Consider the following 24,703-nt stretch of genomic DNA (forward strand, 5'->3'; position numbering starts at 1 on the left):
TAATAAGCCATTTTCAATATTCAACAAGTGAAATTGTGTGTACACACTAAATTAATATGACAGCAGGTAAATACTTTCATTTTTAAAGAAAAATAAGTCGTTCAATGGATTTGAGAGAATCGCAAAATTGAAAATCTCTATAGCAAAGACCTATATATCTAATTATCTGCTTTTGTTATGTTATAACATCTGTATTAAACTAAAATATGCACACAAATTTGAAATTAGAATAAACTGAGTTAATTTAGGTTCTTTTTTAAATGTATCTTTGTATTTTTTAAAGAGAATAATTGAAATTTCGACAATGCTACGAAGAAAAAGTATATTTATTATGCAACAAAAAGAAGCCCGCCATTTTCGATATATCAAAAAATATACATTGTGTACAAAAAACTAAATTGATATGTAATATTATTCTTATAGCAGGTAAATATTTAATATAGCATGTTGTAAGAGACTATATTACCATTTTAAAAGCAATTTAGCATTGAAAGAAACTGAATGATGATAAGGAAAGTATGACAGAAATACCTTATGCCCCAATGGGTAGTATCACGTGGTCATTATTTCAGAGACTAGTGTGTGTGGAAGCTGCAGATCCTGTAGTTCGCTGGTCTGAAAAAAATTGAGAAGGACTTTTCTATTTAGAGAAGTGGACAGGCTTTCGCCTACATCCTTGTCCATTTTTCTAAAGAGAATAATAGAAGACCCGAGAGCTACAGTGCCACTCACTGAAGAAAAAGTGTATTATGCAACAAAATAGAAGCTGTTTCTCGAAAAATTCCTCTGTATATATCAAAATCAAATTACTACTTACTACATGTATGTGTTTCTAATATATTTTCTTACTACTTCCACAACAAAGTTTTATGTACCAGTCATGTATGAAGATTGAAGTGCATTGGACTGAAATGTCTTGAAACTTAAAATGGCCTTTTAAATGGGAAATTATTGATGGTTTTAATTTCAGGCCCAGGAGGGTAATTAACAAAGGGTTTGAGGAATGTTTCATTGTGTTAGTAGTATAAAAAAGTATGTTAGAAATAACACAGTTTTTATTATTTTGAGAAGACATATATATACGGAGAATTAAATAATGACACAGCGCACTTCTTTGTGCACAATAAATTTACACATTTTTCTGGTCGTCCAGGGTCCATCCCAATTTTTTTCAGACCCTTAAGCTACAGATGTAGTCCATAAATTGTATGAATGAATATGTACAAATGTAACATATTTCAAGTAGCAGTACACATTAGTGAATTCACACTTCATTATCATTCGGTGATTTAAAATGTTGAGAATAAGCTAAAAGTAGCACCCATAAAAAATAATCCACTGTATGATATAAATAGAGTGTTGTGTTTAATATAGCTTATGAAATGTACTTAACATTTATTTTTTTTTAAATTTTAGACAAAAGTTCAACAGAAGCAAGGTATAGCAAACAAGTGTTCAACATGATCACTGATGATGAAGCTTATTTGATTACTTCTTGATTAAAAAAAACTGTTTTCATCTCCATATACAGTGATATACCCCAGCAACATCAATGTAAAACAAAAACTAAAACTGAATGTACCAGTATGCTGTATTTGTAAAGTGAATTTAATAGAAGTTTTTAAAATGATTTTATCCAAGTTATTTCTTAATACAAATTCTGAAATGTATTTCTCTTTTAAAGTGAGGGGGATGCCATTAAAGTGTTTGTGAGAATTCGCCCCCCTGATTCCTACGACAATGATCGGGGTTGTCAACCTTGTGTGTCTGTCAATGAAAGCAAGACAGCCGTCATCGTTCAAAGCAAACCAGATTCAAAAACCTATACATTTGATCATGTTGCAGATTATCAAGATACTCAGGTACCTTATTCATGAATAACATCGGTAAATATACATTTGAATTATGTTCTTAGGATTGTCTGTTTCAAAATCCAGGGTATAAAATTGATCATATATCTTATCTTTTGAAAATGAAATTGTTAGCACAGTAGAGTGTTAGATCGTTTATAGTATTGATATTTGTCTCAAAACTTGGAAAGTTTGGAAATATGTAGAAAAGTTATCTTCCACATATTTTATTCATGTAATGAACTTGCATAATTTACCTAGATATGTGTATGAATACTTATGAACTGTACTTCAGAGAATGAATCGATTGAATTGATTTTCCTTTTATTAATATTTTAGGAGTCAGTTTTTACCATCATGGGTAAGAAAATAATTGAGAGCTGCGTAACAGGATATAATGGAACCATATTTGCTTAGTGAGTACAATAGTCCTGTATGAGGCCATATGTGAATTTTTTGTTTTCTTTTTTTTTTTTTGGCAATTAATTTGACATTTTTTAATCATACATTTTACTTTGATTTTTTAACATGATAGGTGAGGATGGAAAATAAAAAACATTTAGGCAATATATGAACTTATTTTTCCATTTCTAATTTTTTTTTTTTGATAACTCAGTGGTACCGGAATGTAAATTAGGCAGGTTGACAGGTCAGGAGCTAAGTAGGCCTAATATGCATGCAAATCTCGTGCACATCTCTCTCTGTGTCTCACGCTAAGGAGGCCAAATATGCATGTAAAAATAAAAACTATTGAAATTTAGGCAATATATGAATGTTTTATAATTGAGTACTAACTAGACAGTAGAATACATGCATGACATTCATGTCATGATCATGGTGATAGAGCAAATCCACAATAATGATGTCTGTAACACCATCGTCAGAAACCCACAGCCAATCTGGCATAAGCTTATTTTAATAAGTGTATGTGAGATTGGCCGTGGGTTTCAAACGATGCTGTAAAACATGCATTTTTTTTTTACAACATTGTCAAAGTGTATTTTAATTACTCAAAATAAAAATATTTACATTTGTAACTAATAATTTGCATTTCAGCATTTTTTGCATTTTAGCCATTGGCTAAAGTGAATGGTTCATTAATGTACATGTGTAGCAGTTTTCATTATATATGTGAACTCTGTATATAGGTCCATCTGATGATGTAGACAATTTCCAGCATGACTTAAGGGGAGTCACTCCAAGGAGTTTTGAATATCTGTTCAATTTGATTAATGAAAAACAGGAAAATGTGAGTACTGTATATTGACATCCATTGTTAGTATAAAACACCATTATTTTGGTTTGAAAATTTTACAGTGGATAGTGTAAATATTAATATTGTAATTAACTGGTAGAGAAATACACATGTAATTGTATTAATTATAATCACTTTAATCAGTATAGTAATTGGATGTACAGTACAAGTGTAAAAAAAAAAAAATTTTAAATATCCTTTTCTGTAGGGGTCAGAGTTCCTCTTGAAATGCTCATTCTTGGAGATCTACAATGAGCAGATATATGACCTTATGGAGCCCTCGACAATGACCCTTCACCTGCGGGAGAATATGAAGAAGGGGGTATTTGTGGACAGATTGACTGAAATCTCAGTGACTACAGCACTGGAAGCCTATGAGGTCAGAGTTTTGGAAAAATGATTTGCTTTGAAAATTTCCTGCACAAATTTCAAGATGCAAAAGTTAAAAAATAAAATATAAACAAGTACATTTATTATCTAAAGGCATTATTTGTATTCATCATCATGAAGGGTACTTATACATTGTATGATGACTTTTAAAAAGATCTACACTTAAACAATAAAAATGTACATATACATCTATCTGATTGACAGGTTTTAACATCTGGTTGGATCAACAGAAGAGTAGCGTCTACTTCAATGAACAGAGAGAGTTCCAGGAGTCATGCTGTGTTCACCATTCAAATTGAATCCAAGGTGTGTAGATATTAAAGTAAAAGTACATGTATATGCAGTTTATATAAACACATATTTTGGATCTGTATAGACATAGAGATATTAAAATGTGCCTTTCACATTTCATTCAAATGATGTTAGTACATGAAAAAGTTAAAAACACTTCTCTATAGATACATGTACATGTATGTCTATTTGTGCTTTTGCTTTTGTTTACAGTGAAATTGTAAGAGGATATCTGGTTGTTGGTTTAGTGGGGAGGAGGGGTCCTCTCTTCTCCTTGTTCTAATGCATTTTATAAGTATTAAATAATATTTTTCCATGCTGTACAGACATTTTTAGATATAATTTTTAAGTCAATGGATGTTTTTTCAGCAACCTCAAGGGAAGGGAGTAAAGAATTTGAAGGAGTCTCAGTTGAATTTGGTTGATTTGGCAGGGAGTGAGAGGCAAAAGGATACTAATGCAGTAGGACAGAGATTAAAGGTTTGTAAATGGAAATTAACTCTACTTGTTATTCTTTAATGAAATCAGAGGAAACTTTATATTTGTAAAGTGTACTTTGATAAACATTACAATAATGCAAATTTTATTATACAGATACTTTACAATCAATTCCCAGTTTTTCATGAAAAATACATGTATACAGGTATAAATCAGAGTTAATAAATTTTCAAAAGAAAGTCAAACATTATAAGGTATATAATGTACAGTGTATATATATGTAGATAAACAATGTATGTCAAATTTAATGACACAAAAATATAATATCTTTGACAATGCATGTTTATGTGTTTGTATGTCTCTATATGACTTTATTTTTGTGGTTGTCAGGAGGCGGGGAGCATCAACAAGAGTCTGTCTATCCTGGGGAACGTGATCATGTCTCTAGTGGACATCGCCCACGGTAAATCTCGACACATTCCCTACAGAGATTCCAGGCTCACCTTCCTACTCAGGGTAACAATGATTTGTGTTATGAAAAAGTTAATAATGCTGGAAAAAATTAAAGTTTAAAAAAGAAAAATGTTGATTCAGGACATGTTTGACTGTTTACTTTCAAAATAATTTTGAATTGTTTAATGTTATTACACGAATATGTAGGAAATAAAGTACATGCATATTATGACCAATCTGCAATTTTGCAGAAATGCAAGGTAAAAACTCTTTATCATTTGGCATACATGTTAACCTATTGTGATGAAAAAGAGGGAGATTCAGACCTCAAAAGCGGTAGCATTGCGCGCGTGTTGTTTAACGCTTGGATTACCGATATCTTTCAAGTAATATACATGTATATTATAAGCCTAATGAAATCAGGTACCTACATTAATTAATCTTAAATATCAACAGGAAAGAAGAAGACAGAAATACCATAAGTTTGACATAAATTGTACAAATTCAGATATTTTTCATGCTCATTATTTTGCTTGGATTGGCTGCTTTACTTAGCCTTTTGAAGAGTGATTACCTAGAAGCAATAATTCTGAATGTTCATTTAGTTTTTTTTAAAAAAAAAATGATGGCATGGTTTAATCTAGATCTAAAACAAGTTTGTATCTTTCGTTATATAAATCAGATTTACCGCGATGATCGAAAACGAAAGTAGAGATGTGCCACATGGCTTGGTCAATCGAGTGATTTCTATTGATTTAATTTATAAAGTTGTGAACTTCTGTGCTTTTGAAGACGATGTCAAATGTTTTCATCTAATTCATAAAAGCTGTATCAGCTATCTCCTTTTTCATGGCAGGGATGTTGATTAATTTATCGTAACCAATGTAATCACTGGTAGTCTTATGTTGTTGTCGTTGTCAAATCCGTGCTTGAAATCTATGTACAAAAAAAGCGTTTGTATGATTCAAAGTCAAATCACGCGATATCTAGCGAGATTTTATGAGAGTGGCTTCAAAAAAATGGATAAGCGACCAAAAATACTTTAGTTTACGCAGCTTTTGTAGAAAAGCGGTAGATTTATGAATTAAATCGGTAGGCGGGAGATGGAGTGAAAAAGCGGTAGACTCCCGCCTAAATCGGGAGAGTTAACATGTATGCATTTGGAGAGCCATTTAATTTTTGCCAGATCCTGATTAATATGTTTTTTTTTCTTCCTTTAACAGGATTCTCTTGGAGGCAATGCTAAAACACATATCATTGCTTGTATCCACCCAGGCTCCAAGTAAGTTAGAGTAAACTGGAAGATTCTTTTGTGTAAAAGAAGTTTTATGAGTTTATATTTTGTCTTACATGCACTTTGTAAATGTGAATCAAATTAAATTTGCTAGAAACACAGCAGAAGTAACATTGCCCAAAATATGTTAGATACATGTTTTTTTTTTCTGTAGCCCTGTAAATAATATGCATGAAAAGCTATACATGTACATACACATATACACATTTCTGATTTATTTCTATAATAATGTTATTATACCCCCCGCAAACGAAGTTTGGGGGGGTATATAGGAATCACCTTGTCCGTCTGTCCGTCTGTCCGTCTGTCTGTGCAATTGTGTCCGGTCCATATCTTTCTTACAGAGGGACATTAGAATCTACTACTCCACACTAAGATTGCTCATAACCTAAGGGTGTGTCATGACCTTGACCAAAGGTCATTTGGGGAAGTTCAAGGTCACTGGAAGAAAAATTTCATAATTCGTGTCCGGTCCATATCTTTCTTATGGATAAACTTGGTAGGTTCTCATTTCACACTAAGATTGCTCATAACCTAAGGGTGTGTCATAACCTTGACCAAAGGTCATTTGGGGAAGTTCAAGGTCACTGGAAGAAAAATTTCATAATTCGTGTCCTGTCCATATTTTTCTTATGGATAAACTTGGTAGGTTCTTATTTCACACAAAGATTGCCCATGACCCAAGGGTGTGTCATGACCTTGACCCAAGGTCATTTGGGGAAGTTCAAGGTCACTGGGAGAAAAATTTCAAAATTCATGTTTGACACATATCTTTTATGGATAAACTTGGTAGGTTCTCAGTTCATACAAAGATTGCCCATGACCCAAGGGTGTGTCATGACCTTGACCCAAGGTCATTTGGGGAAGTTCAAGGTCACTGGAAGAAAAATTTCATAATTTGTGTCCGGTCTCTATCTTTCTTATGGATAAACTTGGTAGGTTTTCATTTCACATAAAGATTGCCCATGACCCAAGGGTGTGTCATGACCTTGACCCAAGGTCATTTGGAGAAGTTCAAGGTCACTGGTAGAAAAATTTAATAATTCGTGTCCGGTCCATATCTTTCTTAAGGATAAACTTGGTAGGTTCTCATTTCATACAAAGATTGCCCATGACCCAAGGGTGTGTCATGACCTTGACCCAAGGTCATTTGGGGAACTTCAAGGTCACTGGAAGAAAAATTTCATAATTCGTGTCCGGTCTATATCTTTCTTATGGATAAACTTGGTAGGTTTTCATTTCACATTAAGATTGCCCATGACCCAAGGGTGTGTCATGACCTTGACCCAAGGTCATTTGGGAAGTTCAAGGTCACTGGAAGAAAAATTTTATAAGTCGTGTTTGATACATATCTTTATTATGCAAAAACTTACTTCTGAAAAACCCAGCGGGGGGTATTTTGTCCCAATTGGACAGTTCTAGTTTTTGTTGTAGATCCTTTGGTGAAACACTGTCAACTTTACATTTTGCAAGGAGAGCAAAAATGATTAAAAACAAGGTAAAACTTGTAGAGTCTCAAATTCCCCATGTGATATTCAAACTTTTTAACCAAATATAAAAGGGCCCTGATATAAGAGAATATCCCTGTTCTATAGTGTATGTATAGCAGTCAAATTATTGCATATGAGTGAGACGAAGAAAGAGCCAAAGTACAAGCATATTTTACATGAAGTCATACACATGTAGTAATGTGCTTGTATGAAGAGGACTTACAGTATTTGTTTAATTTTTTCCCCTTCATAGGCTGTTGTGAATGAGGACACTCAGGGAAATGTCATTTCTTTACAACAAGAAATCAAGCGTCTCAAAGAACAACTTGCTGCTTTCATGAACGGAAATCCTACTACTCAGGTGATGTCCACAGGTAAGACCCTCTAAAAACTAATCTAGGAATTTTATCATTCACACAGTGAAATTATCAACTGATTTTGGAAGAATTTCTTTTTTGTATGCATACATGTATTAAATATATATGTACATGATACAGTTGCACATACATGTATTTTAACATTTATTTAACATTTATTTAACAATAATACTGAAACAGATCTGCAAAACACGATAAAGAAGCTTAATATATTGACATGTTAGCAGGATTTTAGGACATGCCTAGAGCAAATGCTATGTGTAAAGATATAAAGCTGGAGTAAACTGTATATTTCAAGTACATGTAATAGTAAATGTTATACATTCAAATTTTAGCAGCAACACCAGCAGCACCTAGCTCTATAACAGATTCTGAATGGAGAGAGAGGTTTGTCAGGAGTATGCTATTTAGAGAGAAGGCTGATCAACAGAATCAGGTTAGTAAATCTTGTTGTCACTAAAAAATAATAGCTTGGTCCCATTTACTCTTACATGTAAGTGTTGGTACATGTAGAGTCTCAAGGAATTGGTGTACATGTAAATTTCTCCATTATATCTGTTTTGATTGGATACTTTATGTAATTTTCCTCATCTTGAGCTTGCACATATCTTTCAAGCTAGTCTGAAAATAATTTTGGTATAAAAATGGTAAAAAAAAGTGTGTACCCAGTAGTCACAAAATATTAATAAAATAAAAATATACCCTGGTTGTTGAATACAAGTACTTGAACAGTGTGTTAATGTGGATGATTTCAGATTTTACAAGAGAGGATAGAACAGCTACAGGATCTCTGTAATAAGAAGGACAAGTGTCTACAGAGCAGTAAGATGATCGTGAAGTTCCGGGACAACAACATCTCACGCCTGGAGAAGATCGTGAAAGAGAAACACGACGTCCAGCCGGCCCTACAACAGACCATTGTATGAAGGGGTTCTGTGTAGTTTAATAATGCAGCAAGTTGTGGGATTATAACAATTTTCATGCCTATTGTTTTTAGACTGTTTGGTATAAACTGTCTATCTAAAACTAGGGATTAAATTTAAAGAATAAGGTCAAATGACAATGTAGGTTGAGATTAAGTTTCACTTGGTCATTTCAAATGTTTTGCATGTGGTTTTTATTACATAATGTGCTAAGAACAGATTAGAATTTTTTTATTCACATACAATTATCACATTGTTAGATTGATTTTTATACAAATTTAAGTCTTATGTTGATATATACTTTCTTTAAATTGTGTATAATTAGCTAAAGAACTTATGCATATACATGTACACATATTTCTAAACTTTGCAGATACCGAGTTAATAAAAAAAAAATTGAAACATTTTTTTTTTACTCAACAGGAAGACCTGAGGGCAGAGATAGAGACCTTAAAATATCAAATAGAACACAATCCAAAGATCACCAAGTATGCAGCAGATATACAGCATCTAAAGAATGAACTGAAGCTGGCCAGGTCCGAGAGAGCGGACTCACAGCAACTGGACAACAAGAAGATGGAGGAGTTAGAACAGCTGTATAGAAAACTAGTGGAGGAACAGAGAGGTCAGGGGCTGTATTTTATTAATTTTTGACCAAGGCCATAGGATATCTTACACACAGACAATGACAGACAGATGGACAAACACTATTTAATACCCACCATTTTCAATAAAAGTTGGGAACAAAATATCATTAAAGGGAGAAATATTTAGTTTCTTGAGAATTAAAGCAAGGCTTAATATTAGGGATGTCAACGAATAATCGAGTACTCGACTATCGTTCGATCATACCGACTATCGACTAAAATTTCTTTAGTCGGTTATTCGTTAAATGTGTGTTTCATCAAAGTAATTTTGAATTCAAGGCAATAAACTTATATTTGCTCATTTTATTTATTTACAGATCAATATTTTCATATGTAAAATTAAGAGTATGGTGTAACTGTTCAAAGGAAATTATTTTTACGTCGATTTATGTTCGGCAAACATGTCTTCAAAATCTAAAGTTTTGGTATACCGGTAGATTAAAACACGTAAACAGTGTTATCAAGGTTATGTGAAACAGAACTTGTATTCTGCAGTGTAACATCAAACATAATGTATCATATACCGAATCAGTCAAATATATAAACAGTCTTCAAGTGAAACTTTCCTAGAGTAAAGTTCTCCGAAAAAATTACCAAAAAAGCAGATTGGGAAAGAAAATCAAACATGTTTATTAATTATTAATGATTGCCTACCTCTTACCGTTTTAAATGGGCATTTGTTTAGTTTTGTAGATTCAAACTAAGATCTGACATGATACAACTATTCAGAAAGAATATGAATTAAAACTGCTATTACAAAATTGTAAATACATGTAAATTGGGGTCAGTTATGAGAGTAATTAAACCGTGTTTTCCTTTTCTGATATTAATTTAATACAATCATTGATTGTTTGCATAAAATTTCATAATTAAGGTTTATCCCAAGCTCTCGCTCTCTCTTTGTTTTTGTAAGAGACATGCTTTAATTGTGTACCTGTCAAAGATCATTGACGGACACGGAAAAATTGGCTTCAATTATGGGGTACATGTACTACCGTTATGTAAAGAAAGTACAAATACGAACGTTTGATATCCTGCATTTAGATAAAATGTGTAGCTAATATATTAATTTTTGAAATTAAATACATATATTGGATACATATTGATGAACAGTGTTTGTAATTGTACTACGTACATGTTTACAATTAAGAAATTCGTTGCATAATGGTGATAGGGAAGGTTAAATATTGTAAACTAGTCTGTAAAAGACAAACAATGAAAATGATATGAAAAAATAATTATAATTAAACGAATATTTGACTATCATTGAACTAAAGCATCCGACTATTCGACTAAGCTGTCCGAGTAAAATTGACATCCCTACTTAATATGAATTCAGTATTTACACAATGTTAAATAAATTTCTCTTGACAGATCAATATTTATGCTCACTATGTTTTTGAACATGTTTTTTTCAGTTGAGGAAAATTTAGGAACTCAGACTCCTAAGCTAACCCCAGCAGCTACAGATAACATCTCCAAGGCAACGGTGGAAAAATACAAATCTCAAGTGGAGAAACTAACAGAGGAGAATGAAGAGGTAATTAACTGAGACATCTAATTTGGACCCACAAATAGTAATTAAATGGATTATGTTGATGATGAATGTTCTTTTTATAGTTGAAGGAGAAGATGAAACAGGCCCAGGATTTATGGGAGAAGAAGGAAATTGAGCAGCAATCTGAGCTGGCCTCAGTGAGAAAGGCTCACGCTGATCTCAAGTTTGTACTCGAGTCCTATCAGATCCGAACTCAAGTCGAGCAGGACGTCATAAAGGAGAGACATTTACAGGTTGTAAAGGTACGGTAAAATCTTTTAAAAAATTCAAACTTATTTGTTCAATGGATTACTAAATAAGTACATGCACAGTGCATCTTGTAGGCATATACTGTTGCATTGAATCTAGTGATGGTGCTTTTAGTCAATTTATATACACATCACCATTGTAATGATGGATTTAATAAAGAAATTTTGGGTAGGGCAACTATTAAGCTATAAGAACAATGCTTTATTTTGATACACACCACTTGTATTAAATCTACTGTCCAAACAAACTCAGTTTAGTACTGTATGACATCCTCCATCTTTAAATGAAATCCCTGGAGTAGGGTGTTTGTAACAGGATAATTTCTTTTATCTTTTAGACAATAACAACACCTAAGAAAGTAGTAAAAAGACTGAGGAGCAGAGAAATATGTGCCCCCTGCTCCAACAGTAGCACCCCCACCCTGAATGATACGATTCCCTTTGAGGAGAACGAGGGGATATTTGAGCAGTCAGAACCTCAGGCCATGACAGAGGAGTACCAGGAGGGGCTGATAGAAGAGATCAAACAACTGCAGGTCTGTACAAAAGTAATAGCTGAGGAGATCAAACAACAACAGGTATGTACAATAGTAATAGCTGAGGAGATCAAACAACTACAGGTATGTACAATAGTAATAGCTGAGGAGATCAAACAACTACAGGTCTGTACAATAGTAATAGCTAAGGAGATCAACAACTACAGGTCTGTACAAAAGTAATATCAAACAACTGCAGGCCTGTACAAAAGTAAAAACTGATAGAGGAGAACAACTACAGGTCTGTACGAAAGTAATAGCTGATAGAGATCAAAGAACTACAGGTCTGTACAATAGTAATAGCTGAGGAGATCAAACAACTACAGGTCTGTACAAAAGTAATAGCTGAGGAGATCAAACAACAACAGGTCTGTACAAAAGTAATGACTGATAGAGGAGATCAAACAACTACAGGTCTGTACAAAAGTAATAGGAGGAGATCAAACAACTATAGGTCTGTCTGACAATTGCAAGCATTGCTATTACATTGAAGAGTCTCTTAATACAAGTTTTACCTGATATCTGTATATGTAATGGATATATGCCGAATACTAGGGCTGTGCAATATTACCGGTATATTGGTATATCGCGGTATTATCCACCACGACAATATATCGCGATATGAAAATCAGATACTGGTATTTCACGATATTTATAAAAATATATAAAAACCTTCTTTATTGTAGAAACTTCTGAAATAATACTTGTAACTTCCCAAGGCCTTTTCAATATAGTCAAAAAATACTTCGTCAGCTTTCAGAGGCAGATAGAGAGAAAAGAGAGAGACAGAATGAGAGAGGAAGCTTTTCATTCACAGTCGCAATTTTAAATATCTTACTTCAAAATAAAATTAATAATTAATAAAAAGACTTTTAAATAAAATTAATAAGAAAGAAAATATATAAAACATTTCTACAGGGTGTATACCATGTGTACTGTGGTTCTCAAAATCTCATGGAATCTACACGATCGACGATGAATGTTAAGTTCAAGATACATATTACAAATAAATGGCCATCCATGTTTTCACGTGATACAATATTGCTTTTTATCATTTTTTAACAAGTTTCATGCCATTTTAAACATCTTCATGCTATACCAGGAGCATGTGTATTAAAACAATAGAAATAGGCCAATGCAGTTCCTGATCGTATGTCATAATGTGAAATTAGGTCGGGTCAGACTAAAACACCAAACGCCCGAAAATAGGTCACAATTTCTTTTTGGCTTTAATTTTATTCTGTGAACACATAAAATTTCCATATAGTATTTATTGTTTTAATCATTAAGTTACATTTTATGCTATTTCAATAAAACAACAAAACAACCCCCCCCCCACAAAAAAAAAAAAAAAAAAAAAAAAAAAACGTTTAAAGAATAAACTATGCATAAACTTTTTTTTCAATTTGAAAATACATCAAATGAGTACATTTTGTTTTAATATTTTACCTGGTATTTAATTAAAGGTTATTATAATTATGTGTGCGATTAATGTCTTACCCCCCCCCCCCCCCCCCTTTGAACTTGACAGCATTTTAAACTTTCTGCACAAATTTATTAATGATAATTAATCTACAATATATCGCGATATATTGCAATATTCAAGGTAAAATATTGTAAAATATTGCAATATATCGCAATATGGTTTTCACTCGCAATACCCAACTGTACCGAATACTGTTCTATATGTAAAATTATCAGACTGTTTGAGGCCCGTTAGGGCCGAAAACTGTCTGATAATTTTAAATATATAGAATAGTATTCGGCATATATCTTACTTAAAACATTGCCATTTAAATGTCCAAAAGTTACCTGGAGGAGTCCGATAATAACACAATGGGAGTTCAGGCATCAATTGTTTTTTACCCGTCTAATAAGTAGACAAAAGAAATGAGACAGTAAAAGCAGTGATTGAACTCTTACTGCATTTCATTCATTCAATGGTAGTCGTTTAGCTAAGCAGGAAAGGGGTACGGTGGTGAATGATTTCCTTTTTGATTTGGAAAATTTTTATTTATTTTGTGCATAAATTGAAATTGATACAGATTTCATTTTTTGGTGATATTATTGCCATCACGATGGAAAGTAAAAATGGGGATTTTAATCCTGGAGTTTAAGTTAATAGAATGGAAAATTCTCTTGTTTTAAAAGTGCAGCTACCTGGAAACAATCCTTATAAAATTAAAAGATTTACCGATCATTTCTCAGAAATGGATTAAATTCGCTTATTCGAAGTGCTGTATCAAAAATACTTTTAAAAGGTGGGAAGTATTAATTTTGAGGAAGGTTTAAACTCGCTTTGTTCATGGATTTGCTATTTTGTATCGAAACTTGATTTCGTTGCGATTGCTTTCCCTGAATTTTTTTCCTAACATTTTTGTTTTGTTTTGGACATATTTTAACCTTTATTTCTCTCTCCTTTTTGTTTTTTAAATACTGTCCGATTTTGTTATCATTGCCGTCCGATAATATATTATCAGACTGGTAATTACTATTATCGGACGGCTACAGGTAAATTTTTAGACTGCAAGAACAAAGGCATGACGTCACAGCAATGTTTTAATAATAGGGTTTTGAAAAAAAAAATGTTACTTTTTTCCTTGCAGTATTTCTCATCAGATTTTGTAGCTACACAACTTTACTGCTGTAAATGTTTTTCATGATTAACTTGTAAATTATAAGGTTATATGAACCAGTATAGGAAATTTCTTTACCTTCAGGATCAGAACAGCTCCTTGAATCAGCATATTATGGACATGGAGACAGAAACAATACAGCTACGACAACATATCTCTAAAGTGGATCACCAGAACGCCAAGTTAACAGAGGTATCAAACTGAACTGTTACACACAGCTTTATGTCTAGGAAAACGTGTAGCTCTTTAAAACAGTATTTTCAGTGCAGAGATCAGTGGGATTACTGTAAATGTATTATATTTAGCGTGTACGATATTTGGCGGAAATTGATTTTTGAAGAAGTTAGCATTGATTTGTTTTAGCGAATTTCTTCATATTCTTATTTATGTGTATATGTGCAAGGCATTTAGCTTTGCATTTAATTTAGCGGTTGCTGCGTTCCGCCAAAGCTGTTAAAAAGAATACACTGCCAAATATAATACATTTACAGTATTATAACCGTGCCCCCAAATTTTAAAATGGTTGCAGAAATCTAAAGATTTATGTTCAGGGGTTTGCTACATAGATAATGGAAAACAAGAGTCTTCTAATATTAGATTACTCTTGTAATATTATGTTATAAATTTATCATATTAATGATGCATGTCTGTATTTGTAGATTCTGGAAAGAGAGAGGGCTTCATTAAGTGAGACCACAGAGAAAATGAGTAAACTCTCCAAAACCTTTAGTCAAGAATTAGAAGAGGAAAAAATTAAATGCCTTAGTAAGCTTGTTTTTTGGCATATTTTTACTGTACATGAGACATTAGCCAAATTTTCAAACCTAATTGTACATTTGGCTAAAATTTTTTTTTAATTGTATTGGAATATGAGTTCAATGAATATTGATGTCACTTTAATAATAAATATTCAAATAATGCTTACAGAAAACTTTATTACTAATGAAATACCTGAATTATACTTAAATATAGCTAAATGTTTAAGTGATCTATACTGATTCTTTTCTGCAGCCTTTGAAAGTGAAAATAGAGATCTTAAAGTTATTCTGCGACAAACAGAGAAAGAACTAGAGGATTACAAAACAAGGTGCAGGTCTCAGGAAAGTGCCGTCCAAAGCCAGGCCGGAGAATTTGAAGATAAGGTATGTGTACTAGTAACTTGTTGTTTGTCGATATGTGTTTGAGAGTCACACTTGGATGAAATAAGTCAATTTCTTTCAAAGCATATCAATATGAGATTTCATAAAAGAACATTTTAAAAGGTACAAACATCATGGAGTCTTGATGGTCATTTGAAGTCATAATTTTCTCTTTGACACAAAATTGTTGTCTCATTGGTGTCCTTATAGGAGTTTTCTTTGTTTTCTTTATTTAAATATTTAAAAGATTAAGAAGGACTTGCACATGAACATGTGTGATTTGAATTTTTTTTTAATTCATGAATTGTTGCTGATCACTGATCATACACCAAGAAATCAGTTACCAGGGGTAATATTTGATAGCAAAAGAAAAAAAGATACATTTACTAATCATGTCATTCCCACATCTGCAGAAATAGGAAATACTGCACTGTATTAAAGACATTTAATGTTAGTTCTTTTTCTAAACAGATTGGTGCTCTTGGAATAGAAGTAGAAAAACTCCAAAGAATAAATGAAGAGGTTGAGGAAGAAAATCAAAATCTGAAGGTGAGAAAGGAATGGAAATAATGTATACATACATGTATAGTAAAATACAAGTTATACTTTATCTAATCCAACATGTATTAGAAGACAAAAAAAGGTAAAATGGAAATGACCAGCAAAATTGAAATTCACAGGGAAACAGTTAACACTGATGAAAAAAAGGTATACACTCTGTGTAAAAGAAAGATAAATTCAAAAAAAAATGTATCTTTAATGGGTATCTTTTCATTTGTTTAATAACAAAATTGAAATCTGATGTCCATATAGGAAAGGCTGATGACAGTACAGGAGACATTAGACTACAGAGAATGTCAGGTCCAGGAGTTAGAGGAGGCCATAGCTGATCTACAGAAACAGAAACAAGACCTCCAGATACAAATTCAGGTACAGGTGTACTCCAGAAATTCATCAGTCTTACGTGTAAATCACTAAATTTACTATGTTTTCATTATTTTTGCATTTTAAATCCACAACATGAAGTTTGATGATCAAGGAAAGTTTACAAATGCTGGAAGAGGATATGATTTCTGTCCATGAATTTACATATCAACGAAATTGTACATGTGTGTTTTGTCAAAAACTTAAAACATCTTTTCCACAAAAGTTAATAAAACAACAAAGTACATGTATATCTGACAATTACAGATATAAAATGCTTTTACCCCCTCTCGGCTAACGTACAGGGGATATAGCAATGCATATGTGTGTTTATGGAGAGTGAGTGGATGCATGATTCTACTCCACAAGTAGTAATTTACATGTATATTGGGATCAATGTACCCTTTTGCAAGGACATGCTTTGCTTGATGCCATTGGGTTTTTTTTCCCTCGTATCATACATGTATAATCATTTACATCTGTATACATGTAATACATGTTTGCCCTTCCCTTTTTTTGTTTTTTTAAGGAAAATCTCAATCAATCTGACATCAATTTAAAGGACAAGAATAAATTGTTTCATGAGCTTGAAACAGCAAGACATGAACTGATTTCACTGAAAGAAAATATGGAGAAGAGAGATGAAGAACAGAGAACACTCACAACAGAAATTCAACACCTGGAGAAGATAAATGTAGAGAACCAGGTAAATTTTTAATTTTCTTAAATGTAAAAAAAACAAACATGCATGCATAAACATTAATGGGATTTGAAAAATTTAATGATGAATGTACCTACAGTGTATAATATATTATAAAATATGTATACATTAAAAAGTGGATTGGACTGCCAACTCTTTAGATGTATCCCTGGTTATTCCAGATATTGGTGAGATAACAAGGTTCAACTGTATTCTCTACAGATTTATACTCATGCATTACTTTTCTGTTCTTTCAGGAAGCATTGTCAACTTTCATGAAGAAAATTGAAGACAAGAACATGGAGATATCTAACATGAAGGATGCATTAGATACACAGGTTCAGAAGGGGGAGGAGCTAAAGGGTTATCTGGACGAAAAAGAGGGCAGGATCTGTGAGCTGGAAACGAGGAATAATCTACTGGTCAACGAAAGTGAAAGCAAGGCTGACAAGGTACTTAAAGCATTTTATATTTAGAAAAATAAACTCTAGGTAAATTTTACATTGTACATGATAACTGGATTTTACAAACACCTGTTAACTGTTCCAAGATATTACACTGAAGAAAAAAAAATAAAAGGAAGGGGAAGAATATTTGTCATATGATATCAAAATGTGTGATATTTAAGAAATAAGGTATCATTTTTTGAGTTTTATTGGGATGTAAAACGGGTTGGTCACGTGATCAAATCCCATAAAGCCCAAAGGGCTTTATGGAAGATTTGATCATGTGCCAACCCGTTTTACATCCCAATAAAACTCAAAAAATGATACCTTATTACTTATATTTACATTTGTGACTTATTCATACTTTAAATTTGCCTGATTGTGACTTTTAACATGTGAAATGCATTATTTTTCAAACCCAACGGCATGTATGTAATCCACTGAACGCGCGTCGACCCTTTATGACGTCACTGAGAAATTACGTCAAACGTTTATCTATAAGCACATCTATGACCTCTTGACCCCGTACCTGTATTTATACAGTTATAAAAAAGCTTGCTTTCAGTAGTGTTATATAAAGGAAAACATTTGCAAATCTAAATATAGGAAGATAATTTTATAATTTTTATCTTTGCTAGATTTCAACACTGCAAGAAGAATTGGACCAAGCTCAAGAAAACCTCCACAGTTTTGCATCAGAACATGAGAAAGTTGATAAAGAAGTGGTATGTAATGTTATAGAGTACATGTATTTGAAGTTTTTTGGCATCAAGATCTACATGTAGCACATGAACCAATTTTTTGAAAAAAATGTTTTGGTCAAAAGTTTCCTTGTAAAATCTACAGTATGTACTCAGTATGTCAAGATGTATGTATGTTGTCAAAATCAGAAAATATATGGGGAAAAAAAACACAGTATCATGTACATGTGTCTCCTTAGTCTTTGTAGAAAGGAATTTTGGTAAAGGTTCCATAAATTTTAAGATTGTTTATAATTTGCAGAATAGTCCTGCTTCATTGAAGTTTTTAGAACAATCAATACAGTTTGATACATTTTGTTTTCATAACAACATTCCTTTGCAAAATCTCATTTAATCATTTTGTTTGCAGGCTACTTTGAAAAAATTACTGGAGACGAAGGAAATAGAACTGGCAGCACTACATGAAGAGAAGTCAAATCTGGCCTTAGAGGTTAATATGAAACAAGTTGCATTTATCTACATACATGTATTACTAAATGTGCACAAGAGTATTCACAGAGTGAATGCAAATATTTTAAAAATAAGTAGAAAATGAAAGAAACTTAAGTATGAAAAATAAAAAAAAAAGGTAAACAAAGTCTTTTTCTTCAAAGGGCTCCACTAGAACTTCAGCTAATCTTATTCTGAACTCGTTATAGCATGCACATCATGTTCACAGAAAATTGAATGTTGAATAATTTTCATGAACCACACTTTGACATATACTATACAATTATTGCTGTTTTATGAGGTCAATACAATGATTTAGCCATCTGAGGAGTACAATATTCACCGAGCCCGAAGGGCGAGGTGAATATTGTACTTCGAAGATGGCTAAATCATTGTATTGACCGAAAAAACAGCAATAATTGTTTTATTATATGATTCACTGATAAAATGATACAGCTCATTACTTGTATGCATTTAATTAAGTCATAGTCAAATACAAGAGAGAAGCAGAATTAGAATGTAATTAAACCTTACTAGTCGTATCAATTTGAAGGGTTTTTTTTTATCAATTTTAGTTGCTATGAAAAAAAAATATAATGTCAGTCTATTTTATAGGATAAATTTTGAAAGGAAGGAGTTATCAGGGAAAACTGACTGCCAAAAAGTAAAAATTGTTGTTCAGTAAAAGTGTTGGAGGGGGTTTCCTGCATCCCCTCTTACCACACTCACCCGAAAATATATTATTTGATTATGTTTTGTTCATATGAAAAAAAAAGTCATAGTCGTTTAAATAGCTTTCCAAAACAATTTGTATCAATTTGGAATTTCCCGATCTATTTTTAGATCAATGTAGTGGAAATAAATCCTTGTATTCACCCGGAACGTTACGTGCAGGTCAATACAACGTAGTATTTTTCTAACATAGTTGGATCTCAGCCAATCAGAGAGATGGAAATTATTCAATCATATAATAAATGTATTTGTATCTTTCATCTTATTAATGAGGAAAGATTTATCTAATAAGGACTGATTCATTTTTGACAGCTGTCATCTACAAAGGCTGAACAGTGTCGTGAAGTTATCGCTCAGCAGGCTTGTGTTATAGAGGACTACAAAGAACAACTCAATCTGTATCCTTTCTTCATTTTCATTCTGATTATATCACATAAAGAAATACATGTTAATATGATAAGCTATCAGCTTTTGTCTGTATTATGTAGCCGCTGGACCCACAATGTATTGTATAGATGGTATCAGTATTGTTATTCTTGGTACATCAGTCCTTAACAGATATAGATTGAGGAATTCAGAGATGTCAGTTCACCAGGAATCTCAGGAAATGGACAGATTAATGGTAAGGCACAAGTTTAGGATGATAAAATTTACGTTTATCTACAGTATTTTCAGTTAAAATATTGTACATGTACATCGAAAATAGAAGATGCAGTTAATTAATTAAATCCGGTACTTATTGCAACCCCCCCCCCCCCCCCCCCCCCCCCCCCCCCCCCCCCAATTTCTCATTTCAGAGACACAGTCCCTTGGCACACAGACTGATATGCAGAGAGAAAAGAATACATGACATTGACAAAGAAAACCAGTCTCCTTCGAAAAAATTCATGTCTCCAGTTCTCAGATTAAAGGACATGGAGCAAAACAAAAACAGACTCTCTTCATCAGATTCCTTGAACGGCATGGAGAATGGAACGCTTTCTCCGATAAAAAGAAAACCCGTACTGTCAGAAGATATCGTACAGAATGATAGAAGTGTTCGGTTGTCGGAAGATTTAACGGACGATAGTCAGATGGACTTGGACCAGGCTTTTGTGACAGCTCACACTATGCAGGCGTATGTGTCGAAAACCCTAAAGAAGGAATCGGAAGATGTTTGATATGAGCTTGACAGAGAAGATTGTGAGAAATTTGAATGCATGTTTTATTGTGCTCGATGGGGGAAGTGTTAGGGAGATTTATTGTCCATTGCTGCATTACAAGAGATTTTAGTTCTACAGAATAGTGATTTTATGATTTGTACTTTACATGCAGTTTAACTTGACGCTGTTCATTTAATAATGAACTTTGTGATTGTTTCAAGCAATGCATTTTGTTTAGTATTAGTGAAAAATGTTATTTTAAAAAAACCCAATCAAACCACAGGGATTCACATGAATATATATATCTATTGAATTACTATATATACAAATATATCTTTACAAGGAATATGGTAGAATAAATATTAACCAAAAGATTTTGAGTGAATTATGAATAGATTTGGTTTAAGAGAGGAAGAAATGCATCAGATGAAGATTAGAAGGACTTGAGTTTAAGAAAACAGTTTAAGATAACGGTAGAATTTTCAGAGGAGGCTAATGTCAGTCATTGAATTTCTCAGACTATATCAACTCAGCCCTGCCTAAGACTAGAACAGATTTACATGAACTTTTAACATTTTTACAATTCAATAGAAAACTTCATAGATGCTCAGGGGTAAATTAAACAAAAATGATGAAATATTTAGCTTTTTGTACATGACCCAACCCATGGAACAAGGAGAACTGGTGAAATAAATATCATGAAGGAAAGATGTTTTTCCTGGAATCACCTTACAATAAGAAGTTACTGTGCCAGAAAAAATTAAATATGTGAAAGTTTCATTACATAATGTATGTATGAATAAACTCAGGTGACCTATTCCTATCGGTTTTTGTCCATCGTCAGGCGATGTTTGTCGTGTGTTAACATTTGAACAGTTTCACCTTCTTCTCTGCAACCATACGACGAATTTATAGTTACCAATTTTGACCTAAAGCATATATGGGTGAAGGGGAACAAAAATTCTGAATTTCATGGTCCCTGTCCCCGTAGGGCCTGAGGGGTTGGACCAAAACCACTAAAATTAATGCGATCTTTAAAAATCTTCTTTGCTCCCGGACATCAAGCAGTCAAACTTGGCATGATTGTAATCAGCATTCAGTCCTATCAAAATTGTGAAACTTGTGGCCCCGGGGTCGGGGTTCTAGTGCTAGGGGAGGGCTATATAGATTATATAGTGAAAATGCTTTATTTCTTCGAAAATCTTCTTCTCTGCTCCTGGGTATTAAATAAACTAAGTAAATAGTCATAATGAGCATGAATGCCTCTTCCAGAATTGTGAATTTTATGGCCCCAGGGTCACATGTTCTGGTGTTACGATGGGGCTGTTGTGATTATATACTGAAAATGAATTATTACTTTGAAAATCTTCTCTACCCCTGGGTAGTAAATAAACTAAGTACATAGTTATAATTAACATGAATGCCTCTTCCAGAATTGTGAATTTTATGGCCCCAGGTTCAGGGGTTCTGGTGTTTGGGTGGGGCTCTATTGATTATATAGTGAAAATACATGAATTCTTTGAAAATCTTCTTCTCTGCTCCTGGGTATTAAGCAGATGAACTACCTATATAGCTATGATGAGCAGGGACCTTTATTTCAGAATTGTGATTTTCGAGGTTCCTGGGTCAGGGGTATTTTGAGGTGGGGCTACTTATATACTGAAAATGAATTAATTGTTGGAAACCTTCTCCTTGGTATTAATCTAACATTTTTGATAAGCAAGGGTGCCTTTTCCAACATTGTGAAATGTGTGGGTTCATGTGTGGTACAAGGGACACTACTGATTATTGCTGAATATTACTGATTTATTGAAATGCATTTTTTGTTTCCCAACCCTGCTTATGTGTATTAAGTAACAAAACTATGCAATTGCTAAGTGTATAGTTATGATCAGCAGTGGTACCTCTTTCAAAATTGTGAATGCCATGGCATCTAGTTTAAAACATCAACCAAATTCAATCATTGGTATATTGTTGCATGATGCTACGGGTGACCTACAAGGCCCATGGGTCTCTTCTCTTATTAATTTAGCAAAAGTAAAATTAAATATGACAAAGTATATAATTCCTCTTCTATAAGAGTTTTCTATATATGCTAAATATACAAAACTTTATCTAAGGTGGCCCCACCGTACACCCAGGGGACATAATTCATGAAATACACAGTATTTAAAACATACATAAATTAAGAAAGTTTCCATTATCCAATCATATAGGTTTCATCTTTTTTGTCCAATGCACACATCTCTCTAGTGTGGCATCAATGCACACATGCCACTCACATCTTCAACTGAAAATACAATATTACACACAATAAGACAATGAAATAAACTTACCATCCTCAAGTGGTGTATTGCTGGCAGGCTTACTTCTATCGGAGTTGTTTCTTGGCTTCTATCACAGCCAAGATTGAGTACAAGTCACAGTCTGAAGTTTTATGAGTGAACTCAAATCAGTTCATCCACAAAAACAGGGACATTAGCAACTGGTATACCACATACAAGCACTCTATTGCAGACTGTGACTTGAGTGCATCAACAATGCACACACCTCACTGGGGCAAAAATATTACAAACAATAAGACAATAAAATAAACTTACCATCTTCCAGTGTGTATTGTGTTGTTTCTTGGCTTCTATCACAGCCAAGATTGAGTACAAGTCACAGTCTGAAGTTTTATGAGTGAGTGGCTCAAATCAGTTTTTTAATCCACTGGGTTTGTCTATAGCATAGACAAAACCAGGGACATTAGCAACTGGTATACCACATACAAGCACTACCTATTGCAGACTGTGACTTGAGTGCATCAAAAATGCACACACCTCTCTTGGTGGGCCACGCACATCTTCAACTGAAAATAGAAGATTACAAACAATAAGACAACAAAATAAACTTACCATCATCCAGTCATGTATTGCTGGCAGGCTTACTTCTATCTGTGTTGTTTCTTGGCTTCTATCACAGCCAAGATTGAGTACAAGTCACAGTCTGAAGTTTTATGAGTGAGTGGCTCAAATCAGTTTTTTAATCCACTGGGTTTGTCTATAGCATAGACAAAACCAGGGACATTAGCAACTGGTATACCACATACAAGCACTACCTATTGCAGACTGTGACTTGAGTGCATCAACAATGCACACACCTCTCTTGGTGGGCCACGCACATCTTCAACTGAAAATAGAAGATTACAAACAATAAGACAACAAAATAATATCATCATCCAGTCATGTATTGCTGGCAGGCTTACTTCTATCTGTGTTGTTTCTTGGCTTCTATCACAGCCAAGATTGAGTACAAGTCACAGTCTGAAGTTTTATGAGTGAGTGGCTCAAATCAGTTTTTTAATCCACTGGGTTTGTCTATAGCATAGACAAAACCAGGGACATTAGCAACTGGTATACCACATACAAGCACTACCTATTGCAGACTGTGACTTGAGTGCATCAACAATGCACACACCTCTCTTGGTGGGCCACGCACATCTTCAACTGAAAATAGAAGATTACAAACAATAAGACAACAAAATAAACTTACCATCTTCCAGTCATGTATTGCTGGCAGGCTTACTTCTATCTGTGTTGTTTCTTGGCTTCTATCACAGCCAAGATTGAGTACAAGTCACAGTCTGAAGTTTTATGAGTGAGTGGCTCAAATCAGTTTTTTAATCCACTGGGTTTGTCTATAGCATAGACAAAACCAGGGACATTAGCAACTGGTATACCACATACAAGCACTACCTATTGCAGACTGTGACTTGAGTGCATCAACAATGCACACACCTCTCTTGGTGGGCCACGCACATCTTCAACTGAAAATAGAAGATTACAAACAATAAGACAACAAAATAAACTTACCATCATCCAGTCATGTATTGCTGGCAGGCTTACTTCTATCTGTGTTGTTTCTTGGCTTCTATCACAGCCAAGATTGAGTACAAGTCACAGTCTGAAGTTTTATGAGTGAGTGGCTCAAATCAGTTTTTTAATCCACTGGGTTTGTCTATAGCATAGACAAAACCAGGGACATTAGCAACTGGTATACCAC

At 33.5% G+C, this 24,703-nt stretch overlaps 1 protein-coding gene across 1 annotated transcript; it reads left to right on the plus strand.

Annotated features, from left to right (window-relative positions):
* Positions 1–38: 38 nt before the first annotated feature.
* On the plus strand, positions 39–20,993 carry LOC134261365 (kinesin-like protein KIF15). Its single transcript, XM_062743801.1, has 31 exons — positions 39–66; positions 1,417–1,438; positions 1,685–1,862; positions 2,190–2,266; positions 2,774–2,790; positions 2,999–3,099; positions 3,314–3,484; positions 3,700–3,801; positions 4,156–4,266; positions 4,615–4,740; positions 5,901–5,959; positions 7,406–7,469; positions 7,715–7,835; positions 8,174–8,274; positions 8,594–8,758; positions 9,185–9,386; positions 10,827–10,948; positions 11,029–11,208; positions 11,553–11,750; positions 14,471–14,578; positions 15,046–15,151; positions 15,398–15,528; positions 15,997–16,074; positions 16,339–16,455; positions 16,979–17,155; positions 17,407–17,601; positions 18,234–18,320; positions 18,706–18,786; positions 19,830–19,915; positions 20,082–20,139; positions 20,315–20,993. Exons 1-31 carry the CDS (start codon positions 57–59, stop codon positions 20,675–20,677), a joined length of 3,714 nt encoding a protein of 1,237 aa, XP_062599785.1. The 5' UTR covers positions 39–56; the 3' UTR covers positions 20,678–20,993.
* Positions 20,994–24,703: the final 3,710 nt, after the last annotated feature.

This window comes from Saccostrea cucullata, unplaced genomic scaffold, assembly GCF_032062105.1.
Source record: "Saccostrea cucullata isolate Sc308-1 unplaced genomic scaffold, CSIRO_AGI_Scuc_v1 ctg627, whole genome shotgun sequence".
NCBI lineage: Eukaryota > Metazoa > Mollusca > Bivalvia > Ostreida > Ostreidae > Saccostrea > Saccostrea cuccullata.